Source organism: Micropterus dolomieu, linkage group LG12 (assembly GCF_021292245.1).
Source record: "Micropterus dolomieu isolate WLL.071019.BEF.003 ecotype Adirondacks linkage group LG12, ASM2129224v1, whole genome shotgun sequence".
Lineage (NCBI taxonomy): Eukaryota > Metazoa > Chordata > Actinopteri > Centrarchiformes > Centrarchidae > Micropterus > Micropterus dolomieu.
The window spans coordinates 12,571,807-12,586,663 of NC_060161.1; the positions used below are offsets into that span (position 1 = coordinate 12,571,807).

General features: G+C 39.9%; 1 protein-coding gene across 1 annotated transcript; it reads right to left on the bottom strand.

Annotated features, from left to right (window-relative positions):
- Positions 1–8,960: 8,960 nt before the first annotated feature.
- Positions 8,961–12,469, bottom strand: LOC123980503 (EF-hand domain-containing protein D2-like). Its single transcript, XM_046064916.1, has 3 exons — positions 12,301–12,469; positions 10,499–10,633; positions 8,961–9,884 (listed from the first exon to the last, which is right to left on the bottom strand). The coding sequence occupies exons 1-3, from the start codon at positions 12,412–12,414 to the stop codon at positions 9,750–9,752; spliced, it is 384 nt and encodes a 127-aa protein (XP_045920872.1). The 5' UTR covers positions 12,415–12,469; the 3' UTR covers positions 8,961–9,749.
- Between the last annotated feature and the right edge of the window lie 2,388 nt (positions 12,470–14,857).

Here is a 14,857-nt window from a genome sequence, read left to right on the forward strand (position 1 = left end):
TTCCATTGATGAATGTGTTATTTGTACCTTCATTTCACTTCACTATGAAAAACATCATGTCTCCTTTCATTGTAGTCAAAGTTGTGGTGCTATGTAGTAATCAGTAAGCAGTGTTACATGTGAATCATAGCATACTGAAGCAAACAGAAGCCAGTGGCTGCCTGGAACTGAAGTGAATATTTTACACTTTGTGAGAGAATTACTTTTGGCACAGAAGATCATTTTAAGTTAACAAGCCTCAGAACCAGCCCTCTATAACTGAATAATGGAATTAGTAGGTATGGCAGGTATATTGAAAGCATTGAAAGAGCAATTAGGACTAATAAGGAAGGGACAGAGTGACTCTTCTGTCATCTCTATAAAAGCGCATTCATGTTGCTGATCAACATTTTCCTCTAATGATGTTTGTGGACTAACATCAGAACTGAAGGATTACTGTAGACCATCAACATGAACTGACAATCACAACAAAACATCAGATGGTTGTTATTCCCTTGTCTATATTAAGCTGCTAAGGTTACTCATCGGAAGCCTTTTGGATCAAATACATCAATGTCTTAAAGTGAGTTATCTAACATTAGAGCAAGAAATGACACATGCCTCAGTAGTGACTGATTGAATGATACTGACTGCTGATTGATTTGTAGATGAATGCCTTTATTTTGAAAAATCATTGCCTAAATCAGTATGCAAAGCAGAAATTAATGTATTATGTTCAATTTGTATAATAATAAATGTCTCTAGATATAACAAAGACAGTTAGAAAGAAGTTGAAATGTTGTAGAAAATGTTTTTATCTGGAGTATAAAAGGCTGAATCACTTTGTTATCTATGTGGTTTAAAAGAAATCATGTAGCAATTTCAGACATAAGAGAGGACATGTTCCACAAAATGTGATTGTGAAGGATGGTGAAGGAGATCTCAATGTATCTCATATGCTCCAGTCCCTTTGTACAGTGTACATTACATGAAATAAATATTTTCTAAACAAGTTTGTGGACTCATGAACTCCATCAAAGTTACCGTATTGACTACAGATGTAGTACTGCATGGAGGACGTGCGCTTCTCCCTACTGTTTTAAGGCTTTACTACTCATCTATGGTTTGGATTTTATTTTATTTTATTTAAATAGTGCTAATTAATAACAAAAGTTGTCAATGCACTTTTCATATAAAGCAGGTCGAGACTGTACTCTTCTTAACTGAAATCATCTTTAAATGAGTAACGTCCATTTGGTCATTGTCTTTAAGGTATAATCCTGGATCCTTGGATCCTGCTGTTGACTGACAACCTTTCAAACACACGCTCAAAACCAGCTCCCTCAAATGTTATTGCTTTCTTACACTGCTTATAGTTCATTTCTTTAGGACTTGTAAACAATCAAGTCAAATCAAATCAGTTTTATTTATATAGACCAATTTCAGAAATCACAAAACCCTGTCCTTAGACCCTCAATTTGATAAAATTAAATAAAAAACGTGCCCCAAAAACCATTTAACAGAGAAAAAATGGTTTAGTGGAATGGTGTATGATTTCCCAATAATACCACGAAGCCTCCTTCATGAATCAGATGCATTCAGTATATATATTTTTTTATCCTTTATTGCAACCAAGTTAAACGATTACATTTTAATAGAGAGTATAACAACACAATATCTTTACAAATGCCAAAAAATATATTTCACTGCCCCTTTTAATATTTGGCAAATTATAAGTCTCTTCTAAAACAAATAACTATATACTATTTTGTATATGGAAAAATACATTGTCAAGTTCCACAACAAATATCAAAGAAGGTATGTGACACATACTGTGGATTGTAAAGACAATTTGAACATGCTATAACTTAAAAACATTACTACAGATTAAATGGACCAATAACAATAAGCACTGCATAGGTCAGGGGTTCTCAGTTTTTTAGGGCTCCCTTCATTTTCTTTTTCAGCTTTTTCAGCTAAAATTGATACCAAAGTTGTCAAATAGCTGTCAGATGGGTTAGGGATAAAGATCCCTATATAATAAAAATGTATAATGTTATACATATAATATATTCAGTTTTATTATGCTGTATATTATTGATTAATTTCCTTACTTTTAATCTGTTCAATATCAATACAGTACATCAGCCCCAAATGGACTATCCCCAAGGCTGGCAATCTCTAACAAAGTTAGCTGTTAGGTGCAGAATAGAGCAGGTTCTGGATGTGAACTTGTTTTAGGTTTGGCGTATGCGGTTGTGGTGTTATTCGTGGCACAATCCCTCTAAAGTTTAGTAACATTGCACACTAATGTCAAGAAAAAACTGCAGCACCCAGAGTGGGGTATAGGGTTTTCTCACTGAGGAAAGTGGACTGCATTCTTATTAGATAATCCCAGAAGGCCCAAACAGAGCTACTGCTGACTTTCTGTCTTTCTTTGTGAGAATGAGATGAGGAGATTGATATCAGTTTCAGGTCAGTGTGTGAAGAGCCATGGATAGCCCAGCTTAGCATAAGGGGGAAACAGCTAGTCTGGCTCTGTCAGAAGCACACCTACCAACACCTCAAAAGCTCACAGATTACCATGTAGTATCTTCGTTTAATTTGTATATATTTTAGGGGCAGTTACAAGCTAGAACAATTTTTGATGACCAAAAATTTATCCTTCTGCCCGGCTAGACTGCAGACTGCTAGGCAGTCGGTAAGAACAGGTTTTGGTTTTGGCCACTCCCAAAACTCGCTGTGATGATATGTATGCTCTGTACAGTCACTGCACCAACAATTTCATTTCAACATAACATACAAGATAACTGCCCCTTAAACCACAAAATGTGTTTAACATTGTTTAATCTGCACACAAACAGTGTTGTGAGCTTTAGGGGTGTTGGTAGTATATTTCATCAGTTTGGATGCAGCCAGGCTAGCTGTTTCCCCCTGATTCCTTGCTTTATGTTAAGCTCAGCTAACGACATCCTGATTCCAGCATTGCCGTAGCAATCCACAACTGAATCCTTTTTTAGGGGAAAGTCGAAGGACAAATCCTGTACTAGGTGATCAGTAGATCGTAACAGACTGAGATCATCACAGTGCCTTGAGACTGGGACAGTTATTAGACCCCTTCTGATATATTCAGTGGTAAAATGTCGACTTGAAAGAACTCTGAAACTGGATATTTCTTACATAAGCTCACACACGGTGGTGCACAGAGAACAACCTACTGCTTAACATCAGCAAAACTAAGGAGCTGATCATTGATTTTAGAAAAAAGGAGGCAAAGACACACACTCCTGGCTACATCAGCGGAGCTGAGGTGAAGCAGGTGAACAGTTTCAGGTTCCTGGGAATCACCATCACAGAGAACCTGACATGGTCATCGCACATCTCCACGATGGTGAGGAAAGCTCATAAACGACTGTATTTCTTAAAGGTCCAGTGTGTAATATTTCTGAGGATTTGACAGAAATGCAATTTAAGCATAACTATATTTTCAGTGGTGTATAAAGACCTTACATGAGCCGTTATGTTTTTATTACCTATCTACATAACAGCGGGTCCCCCCTTACATAGAGGTCACTATGTTGCGGCAAAAACGGACAAACAGCGCTACAGAGTGTGTTTCTTCACTAGGTTGTTGCAGCATGGAAGTTCAGGTAAACCAGCTAAACATTTACTGCCCTGGTAGAAAAAATATTTAGTTGGATTGTCACTGTGTCTTGGTTTTGTTACCTGTACAGAAATGCGTCAATTACATTTGTGAGACAATGAGCTGATTATTATTGGAAATAAAATGGTACATCATGGAAGTTCAGATCAGCCAGCTAAACTTCACATTTTACTGCTCTGGTGGAAAACACTTTACTGCTAACAGCGTTATGATAACAAGACCGTGTGGAGGAATAATGTAATACAAGAGTATGGCACATCATGTAGCGCTTCATTTATTGATGTTGCTGTTATTTGAACAACTAACAATAATTTTTGCAATAAATGGTTTACTGAATAAGTAAAATATATTTTCTTCTTGACTGGTTACTGTCTTTTGTCCTGTGTAGGCTAATGTAGCTATCTTACGCGCTTGGATGAGGCAATTCGCAACCCCCACCACTAGATGTCACTGAAACTTACACACTTAACCTTTAAGGAAACACAAGAAGTTCTTTTTAACTTTTACAGAGCAATAGAAAGCATCCCTACTGCAAACATCACTAACTGGCATAGGGCTGTGCGACTATGACTAAAAATTCATATCCCGATATAAGTCATTTTATATCCCAATGGTGAACACAACAACAGCACGTCTTGGTGAACTAGCAAGTGAGCTGTAGGTCCACGGGCAAGTCATTTAACATTACCTGACACACAAATCATGGCTGGAACAGACTTCTCTCTTAGGTATGAGCTCCTCGTTTTTGCTTGCATGGTCCGAGTCCTCCTGTCCAGTATTACCCATTTCTGAGTAAACTTCACTCTCCTCCACATTTGTTTATTCTGAATGCAAATTTCTGGCCTGCAACACCAGTAAGTACACCAGTGCGAATGGACCGCGATGAAGTAGAAGTAAACCATAGACATTTTTCTATCGTCAAACTATATATATCGTCATATCGCACAGCCCTAAACTGGCATGGGATGTGCAGGACAGGAGGGCTCTGCATTGGGTGATTAAAACTGCTCATCGTTTGAGTTCCGCTCCCTGGCAGCATTCCCCGCTAGGTCCCTCGCCCCGGGTCTAAAAATCTCTTCCTCCTAACTAGCTAATGGCAGAGCATACAGTTAGCAGCAGTGCGTCAGTAACTGTCACAAGAGAAAATGTTGCAACAATCCCCTAATTCTTTTGTCCCAGGCCTAAGGACAAGGCACAGATGTTTGACATTTTTGATTTGACCAATGAATACTAGGGCTGCAACTAACAACTACTTTGATAGTCAAATAATGTATCTATTATTGAAATGAATAATGGACTGTTCAGATTATGAATAGCAAAATTACACAATGCCTTTAGCTATCAGCTTTAAACTTAAGCTTGAGGTTGTTTCATGCATGTGCTAATTAACAATCAAGACAAGATAAATGAATACTGCATTCAAAAATACATCTTTTACTGAACGTTTCTGCTGCAGCAACAGAAAGGTCCTGCCATGGACCAAACAAAAATCACTTTGTGAAACAGTGTTACACTCATCTGAGCAGCTGATCTGCTTTTAACAAGGCATCTCATTTATCTAGTGACTAAAGTAGCCTACTGTTGGTTCTCCTGATTTAACACCTCACAAATCTTAAAGAGAGCGAATAAGCTGCTACCTCACGCATAAACAGGAGAAGTGCCATTTAGAAAGTGTGAAATTATCCGGTGTTCTTTAGGGGTGATCCCGAATGGTCGAAGAGTTGATGATTCGATAGACCTGATCCGACTCCCAGTCTCTCTGTCGAATCTTCGCAGAGCCGTTATGAAACGAGGATCATACCATTTTGGCTATATGGGGGTGCTCAACGTCTGATTTTATAAAGAACTACCGGTTTCCTCCCAAAACTCAATATCCAGCTTATGATATACATATTAACATTTTCCTGTAAATAAACATGTGAAAAGAAAGAATCTTTTAATAAATATTTTTAAAATGTGTGAATAAATTCAAATTTATAACCCTAACCCTTGAGGTCTGGGCCAGTGGGTTTGAAACTTACTGGCCCCAAGACAATTTTACTGTCCCTCCCTCCAAAAGTTGTAATTTATCAGTGTTACAACAAAACCAAAGACTTGTAAGTTATGTTATTCTGTTAACGTGCATACAACATTAAATATATCCTGGATATAAAACAAAAAATGTAATCACAGTTAAAATTACAAAAAAGGTAATAGTTAACAAAACAATTACAATACTTTTAAAACAAAACATACTAACAGACTCAAACATGACGTGCTCTCTCTCCTGCTGACATAAGTGATACAAGTCGCTTCTATCCTGATTGACAGGTTGCCATGGTAGTGAATTGTCAATCACAAGGTAGTTCTGCCCTAAAGCATACGCTGCTTTGTCGTCTATGTTCCTCTAAATGGGACCATAATTTACTAAATGAACATCATGTTGTGTTGAAGATGACTTGAAACTCGCAACTGAGACCATAAACTCATTAGGAAAATGTTTACTGAGATAATAATTCAGCTGAGAAGTAACAACATTTTACCGTTATTTCTGATGGAGCCGGACTTATTTTGCAACCAGCAGACTCGCCCCCTGCTGGCCGTTAGAGAGAATGCAGGTTAACGTTCCGTCTGTGTGGTTTCACTTTCAGACCCAGATGTTGCCGCTTGATTGAGATTAGATAAATAACATTTGACAACCTCTCGTCACGTCGCTACAACTCTTGATTGGCCAACCGTGCGTGCCAAGAGCTGCAAAACAGGTTGTTGAGTTTCTAATGCACATACATTTTTTGTCCCTCATTTTTTAAATACTAATAGTTTTGGCCAGTGAGTTGCTAGTTCCCGACGTTACTTTTTAGGGCCACCATTATATTCAAGCCCTGGTGGGTATGTGTGGCTTAACGTGTGTGTGTGGTAGAAGAGGGAGAGAGACAGAGCAAAGCAGCACCGGTGATGTGCAGAGATGTGTGAAATTTGCAGGACATTCACATGATTTATCACCATAGATAAACCACACAAAGAATATTATGTCATTTTTAAACAGTACTTGGAATAGACCCGCAAGGAGCTGCGACGTGCACGCACTTCTCTGCAAGTTGGCGGACATGCACAGCTCGGCACAGGACCAGTGAATGGCAGGTGAGCAGAGCGGAGAGTTACTTCTAGTTAAAGAGGTGGTATTCTGCTTTTTGGCTTTTCCCCTCTCCTTTTATTAAGTTATATATCTTTTTTGTGCATGTAACAGGTTTGCAAAGTGAAAAAGCCCAAAGTCCAGCCCAAAGGGAGTTCCTATCTCCCACAGAAAGCTCTGCTCTGAACCGCCTGAAAACTGCTCGTTTGTAGTCCAGCCCTTCACTTCCTTTACTTGTGACGTCACAATGAAAATGCGTCATAAAGCTTCCCTCGAGGTTCCAAGCGAGCTGAGGGATACTAAAATGTAACATGAAAACAGACAGACTGCTGATTGGTCAGAGAGAATATTCACTATTCACTGCATCATCACTGCTGCACCAGACAGAGGCCAGCATCAGAAAGTTTTATATTTTACAGTTTTCGTATGGAATTTCATGTCACACAGACCGTTGCAGCAACAACAGCAGAGGAAAACACAGCTGGAAGGTTTTCATACCGCTTTCATGTCTTTACATTCTGAGGAATGTTGAAACGTTTTAACTAAGAAAGCTGTGTGGATCGCTGGTGTGTGTGTCGCATTGAACATTACGTCTTGGCAGTTGTGTGTGGCGTCGTTATGACGACCAGCTACGTACTATCTCTGGGTACTGTCTGCAATGGAAAACGGAGCAGGGCCGAGTAGAGTCGAGTCTATCAATTTGCGCTATGGTAGCATTTTTCGGCAAGGCAGCATAGATCGTCAGAACATCGGCAACAGTTCAACGTTTAGTCCTAAAAGACGATGCAACTCCGACTCTGTTTGGGCCTGGAAATTCACAATCACAACCTGTAAGTATGCTTTATTGGTTGTGAATTATATTTAAAATAAACACGTCAATGTAACTTCACAGACTGTTCAAGTGCGGAGTTGGTGTAAACGTTGGCTAACACAGCTAAAGTTATAGCTATAATGCCACCTAATGTGAAAGCTACTGAGCAAACGTTAAAATTTTTTGCCCAATTTTTATGTAAAACTGAGTTGAAATATGGTGATTTTTGTAGTGGTTTAAGGTAAGATTTGGAACAATGATGTTGTGGACTTGAGTGTAACTCATACCATCTGCTAGGTTACGGTCGCAGTCTGAAGCGGATTTGATTTGGATCACACTACCTTGTTTCTTACGACCCGCCCTTCTCTGCTTCTGATTGGCTTGTAGTCCTTATCTGGGAACTGCGCATGTGCAACTCCCAACAAAGATTTTGTACAAGTAAGATGCATCACTCTGTAGCTCAAGAGCGGAGCGTACAACACACAGGGTGAAAAGAGGAGCTGCAGCAATGTGCAGTATGAGAAAAATATAGTGTTTTTTGAAAATTAAACCATGTAATCCTGTTCTGGTACAACCCCTAATTAAGATTTTGAACCTGAAAATGATTATAATACCACCTCTTTAATACCATCGCGTATGTTGATTTACTAACTTCACTGTTCACTTCACTCAGCAAGCTTATGGTGTCACTACTGCTCGATGACGTCATGAACTAATCAATAATTCGTTGGCAACTAATTTAATCATCGACCTTTGTTGCACCCCTAATGAATGAATGACTATTAGGGGGGCTCTCCTAAAATGAACACTCATAAACACAAATATAAATTCTAATGTCACCAAACAATCAATGCTGGCTACTCATTAGCAATCCAGCAAGCAACGCCACTCCAAAAGATATCACTTGCATCTGCAATTGAATCAGATGAAGAATCCTTATCATACCTACAATAAGATAAGATCACATGTCTACTCGGTATTAGAGGTAGACCACCTGAAGCCTGACTGCTATTTCCTGTCTATGACTCCAAACATTGGGGCTGGAATCCAGTTTCAGTTACTTGTTATGCATACAGGATGGAAGGACATACTAATATTAATCTATTTTCCATGGAAAATAAGCTAAATTGGTGTAAAATATATTAGAATCTCTAGACAATATAATACACTTGCACTGCATGCCTTGCATGCTCTTGAAAAATATTAAAGAACACCATACTTGAATTCACATGACAACTTATCCACTGTCTGATTGCTGGGGTAATGAGAATTTAGCTATGTTTATATTTGCTCTCTTTCTGAGAGTGAGATGAGAAGAGGAATATTTCAGGATGAGGTTAAGACTGAAAGCAGAGGGAAGCTGACTCTGTCCAAAAAATAAAAATATAAAAATACACCTTTTAAACTTGTTCATTTACAAATGGAAAACTGAAATGTGTGGTTTTGGGGGAGTTACATACTGGAACTACAGATGTAAAACTATTCCACCACACAAATGAAACTAAAACCACAAAGCATTTTTACATTTCTGTTTGTGTATGGATTGAACAAATGACATACAACATGGAGCTGGGCTAGCTGTTTCCTCCTTATTCCTGTCTTTATGCTAAGATGGGCTAACCACATCCACTCAGTAAACAGACAGACATGAGAATGGTCTGATATCTACTTTTACAAAACTATTATGATACAGTTATTCATCCGATTATCTATTACTATACTGTTTCTATTAAAGAGGAGATATTTAATTACACCCATGGTAACAGTGTTAAGAAGGTGAGGATGACACAAGATCATTTGACACAAACCATGACCAAACTGTAACATGAAATGAAAAACGCCTTACAAAGAAATGCAGAACACACTCAACACAGCTTCACTTAGCCTTGGAGCACATTAAATCAATGATGAGAGTTTAGTAAATATTTCCTACCAAATCTGAAGTAGTGTTTTGCCTTACTGTGTTCTGTGGAGCAGCTGCAGAAAGTCTGTTGTGAACAAACCTTGCCTATGAGGCAGGTATTTTCAAGTATTAGTGAGTATTTACTTTAAAGTATTTTTCTATTTTTATTATAAAGTGTCAAATTCCGAGCAATGATATTTGTTAAAGTATACGTTGAGTGTGAAGCTATTTCTAAAATCTCACCAACACTGACTGTGCATTGTTATCTGCCCCCTGATGGTCATGAGCAGAAGGTGGACTGCAGCTGCTTGAAGGCGGCTTGTCTCTGTTTTTTTTCCACTTCCTGTCTCTTGCGTTCTTCTTTTTCCTCTCGAATCTCAGCCTCAAACTTGCTGCCCAGAGACACAGCATGCATCTGGTAACACACAAAAGGACAGTGTTCCTTCCCATCATCCAACACAAATCATTCTTAAATCCCAAGTAGCCCTGCATGGCTGCTTTTTTCTGCCTTACATATAGTCTAGGACCAGGCCTTGTGGCCTGTTTAACGGATTCAAAATTCTGAATGGTTTTAATTCCATATGTTTTTTTTTGACGCTGCGCATGTTCCAGACTATTCATGTAAACACTTATCTTGTCTGAGAGCAGCTCTTGTTGTTGAAATGAGCTACAGAGAACAATGAAGGCCACTGTTGTCCTCACGAGATATATGCCACAGCTCAACTTTATTTTGGAGGCCTATGAGAGCTCCTTGGACTTGACTAAGACTGGGGATCTTTGTTCCTGGCCAGAGTTTACACATCTAAAATGTTTGCAATATAAAAAGCACAGTCCTGTGCACTGCAATAAAATTTGTATTTGTGTGATGTTTGGCCCTTTGTGTCTAGAAATGAGTGAAGAAAATGCTGACAATGATGAAATGACAACCAACACTATATAAGTTATAAGTCATAATGTTTAACATGCCAACAATATTCTTTCTGAAGGTGTAAATGTCATAGTGAGTACATTACAGTGCAAACAAAGTACCTTGGCCTCAAAGAAGTCTTTGGCCCCCATCACTCCCTCAGTGGAGACATTGATCTCAGACAGTCTGGCCAGAGCCATCAGACCACTCTCCTCCTGCAGCTCTCCAGCTGCTGCTCTCCGGAAGATCAGCAGGAACTGCAGTAAGATAGTTCAAATACATTCAGTAAAGGACATGTTGATTCACTTGTTTCCTTGCTGTTTATGTGACAAACTGCGTATGTCGCCTGATAGTTGGGTCATCTCAGCAACTCCGTGACCATAGAAAGCTGAGGTTTGCCTCTCATGAAAATGCAGACTAACTTTGCAAGAGCTACAAATCCAAACTGCTACCATTGGTCATGTTGGAAATCTTGTCATTGGTTTGTCCTACAATGATGCACAGTACAAGTTTTGTGGATCCAAGAATTCATAATTGTTGTTGCTTTAATCATCTTACCTATTTTGGACGTTCAAATCCAAAATGGCTGCCAATAGTCAGCTCCAAAAGGTCAATTTCTGTATGATGACAGACGATTTCAGTCGTCATACAGCCTGAATCTACAGTGGCGAGAAACAAATCTTTGCTACATACACTGAACAAACACTTTTGTTTTTGCCCCCATTCATCATGAGCTGAACTCTATGTGCTCTATGTACACAAAAGGCCTATTTCTCTCAAATACTGTTCACAAATCTGTCAAAATCTGTGTTAGTGAGCACTTCTCCTTTGCAGAGATAATCCATCCACCTCACAGGTGTGGCATATCAAGATGCTGATCAGACAGCATGGGGATTGCACAGGTGTGCCTTAGGCTGGCCACAATAAAAGGCCACTCCAAAATGTGCAGTTCCATCACACAGCACAATGCCACAGATCTCGCAGGTTTTGATGGAGTGTGCAATTGGCATGCTGACTGCAGGAATGTGCACCAAAGTTATTGCCTGTGAATTTAATGTTCATCTCTCATCTTCACCTCCACGATGGTCTGAGACCAGCCACCCGGACAGCTGCTGCAATAATCGCTTTGCATAACCAAAGAATTTCTGCACAAACTGTCAGGAACCGTCTCAGGGAAGCTCATCTGCATGCTCATTGTCCTCATGGGGTCTCGACCTGACTGGCGTTCATTGTCATAACTGACTTGAGTGAGGCGTTCTCTTCACGGATGAATCACTGTTTTCACTGTACAGGGCAGATGGCACACAGCGACACCAGATACTGACTGGTTTCCGGCCCCCCTGGACCCCACCAACACAGTGAAACTGCCCTCTGACTTTCCCCATCCCCTGACTGTCCTCCCCATCTACACACCTGTTCCCACATCCACTCATCTGCTCTGCAGTTGCTTGGTCTTCCCCACCCACCTCCTCACCTGCACCTCCAGTTCAAATTCCAGCCCAGTTCCATTCATTCCCTACTAAAGAATTATATTTAACTTTTCCAGAACCTATGATGATGGTTTTTCTCTAGTTTAAGTGTATTCTTTTTTTTGCACTTGTAATACAGGACACCTAAATGAGACCTCAGTCACAGTGGGATTTCCCTGCGTTCGAGATGACTGCAGCTGACTTTCGCTGACTTGATAGTCTAACGTGAGCTGCGGACGACTGCAGGGGCGGGGTATAAAAACAGTGCCATCAAGTTGAACACAATCTACCTCCGGTAGAGTTTACTGTGAGCTTAGAACAACGACTGATCTTGCGCCATTTGCAAAGGAAAAATGCCGCGAAATCAGGCAAAAGGTGGTTCCAACTTTGTGCAGCATCACTAAAAGCCATAACAGTACATTAACAACACAAATCCCTAATCAAGTCACTCTCACCTCTCTGAAGCTCAGTTTGCCATCAAAGTCTTCATCCACCTCTTTGATCATGTTCTTGAGGCCCAGGTGGGTCTGTGGTGCTCCCAGCTTCTCCATCATCAACTTCAGCTCCATCAGGTCGATGAAGCCGTCTTTACCAGTGTCATACCTACAAATCACAAAACCCACACAACATAAGGTCCACCTGGGCTGGGATTAGGACAGCCAACACAGCACGTAATTATGTTTCTGTGTCCTGCCATGGTGACAAAACTCGACTGGCATAGTCTCTTACAGCTAGGGCTAGGTATTGTTTGAACATTTTTGAGACTGGTTTCTATATGATACCTGGGTTTTGGTGCCAGTCCCATGGAAAATCCACCTGAAAGTGACGTACATTAACCAATTTATTTAATGAGACCCAATCCAAAAATCTGCCAATTAACAAGCAGCCCAGCTGAAAAAGAGCAACAGTACATGTCATCAGAGCCAGAGTGCATCCACTTGGGAAGAAGATATATTGACACTTGGACCAGCTTTTTGAAGAATATTAACCATGCTTCCGACAAACCTTGCTTGAATAAAAAGTATAAAATAAAAGTTAAAAACTAATAAGTCAACGAGACTCAAGGTGTGTTCAGGCAGAACACAAAGCTAATTTTAGATGCAGAGTGATTGAATGCAAGTAAAAAGAACGCCACGAGTGAGCACGATTAGACTAGACGATTAGGCACAAACTGAGGTGAACGCACATTTCGACTTCCCCAAGCTTTAATTAATATCTTGAAAACAAAATGAAGTCCTCAGCTGTGTGGGAGCACTTTAAACTGAGTGATGACAACGGCAGTGTGGCAGTTATAGCGTTTATTAATTTTACAATTGCTTCTTTTCATTACAGATCAAAACACTCAAATAGCCTAAATTTAAAATTAATAAGTAAATTGTAGCTACAACAAACAAACAACAACATAATGAACAAACTTAAATAATTATATTCGACTGACTGTAGGAGAAGAACATTTAGTAGGCTATAATGAAAGTAAAAAATTCATTTTGCAATAACATGTTGTTTTAGTTCTGCTACTGGAAATAGCGCTCAACCCGTCTGCTCTACCTGGACCCTGCCCAGCTAAACTATTCCCGGACTGTGCTCTGGACCTGCTCAGCCTCTTAAACTCTGGATTCTAAGCTACAGTTCCCCCCCTGCTCTGCTGAGCAGCAACCAACCCGGTTCTGCAGGCATAGTTTTCCACTCTACCTCGGTCTTCAATATCCAATCCCCTCTACCCTTCAATAAATATTCCTCTTTTATCTGACTCCTGGCCCTGCGATGGACTGGCGACCTGTCCAGGGTGTACCCCGCCTTTTGCCCAATGTAAGCTGGGATAGGCTCCAGCCCCCCGCGACCCTGTACACAAGATAAGCGGTTGACGATGGATGGATGGATGGATATCTAACTCCTCCCTCTCTAAGTCTGCACTTGGGACTATTAGCCTAGCCATAACATTACATTATATTCATTCATTTAGCTGACACTTTTATCCAAAGCGACTTACAACTGCTATATACTGCTATATTGAACATTTAATAGTGTTCCCACAGAATCCCTCTCTGACCACTGTTTGATAACTTTTGAGTTAGTATTGCTGAACTACACGCCATTGGGCAAAAATTTCTATACAAGACGTCTGTCTGATAGTGCTGTAGCTAAATTTAAGGATGCGATTCCATCAGCTCTAAATTCATTATCAAGTCACAAAGTAACGGAGGACTCCTATGCTAATTTCAGTTCCTCCCAAATCGATCATCTTGTTGATAGTGCTGCAGCCTTGCTGCGAATGACACTCGACTCTGTAGCTCCTCTAAAAATGAAAATAATAAAACAAAGATGGTATAGTACTGAAACTCGCATATTAAAGCAAATATCGCGGAAACTTGAGAGGAATTGGCGTTCCACCAAACTGGAAAATTCTCGTTTAATTTGGCAAGATAGTCTTAAAACTTATAGGAAGGTCCTCCGTAATGCCAGAGCAGCGTACTACTCGTCATTAATAGAGGAAAATGGGAACAACCCCAGGTGTCTTTTCAGCACTGTAGCCAGGCTGACAGAGAGTCACAGCTCTATTGAGCGAAGTATTCCCATAGCTCTCAGTAGTTACGACTTCATGAGCTTCTTTAATGATAAAATTCTAACAATTAGAAACAAAATTCACCAAGACCTGCCCTCAACTGGCACCGACTTATCTCTAAACTCAGGAACCTTAGAAACAGCTGTAGAACCAGATATATGTTTAGACTGTTTTGCTTCCCTCAATCTTTACCAACTAACTTCAGTAATTTCTTCATCTAAACCATCAACCTGCCTCTTAGACCCCATCCCGACTAGGTTGCTTAAAGAAGTTTTACCCTTAGTCAGCACTTCTATACTAGATATGATCAATCTATCTCTATCAACAGGCTATGTACCACAGTACTTTAATGTAGCTGTAATTAAACCTCTTCTGAAAAAGCCCAAACTTGATCCAGATGTTTTAGCCAACTATAGACCTATATCTAACCTTCCATTTCTCTCTAAGAT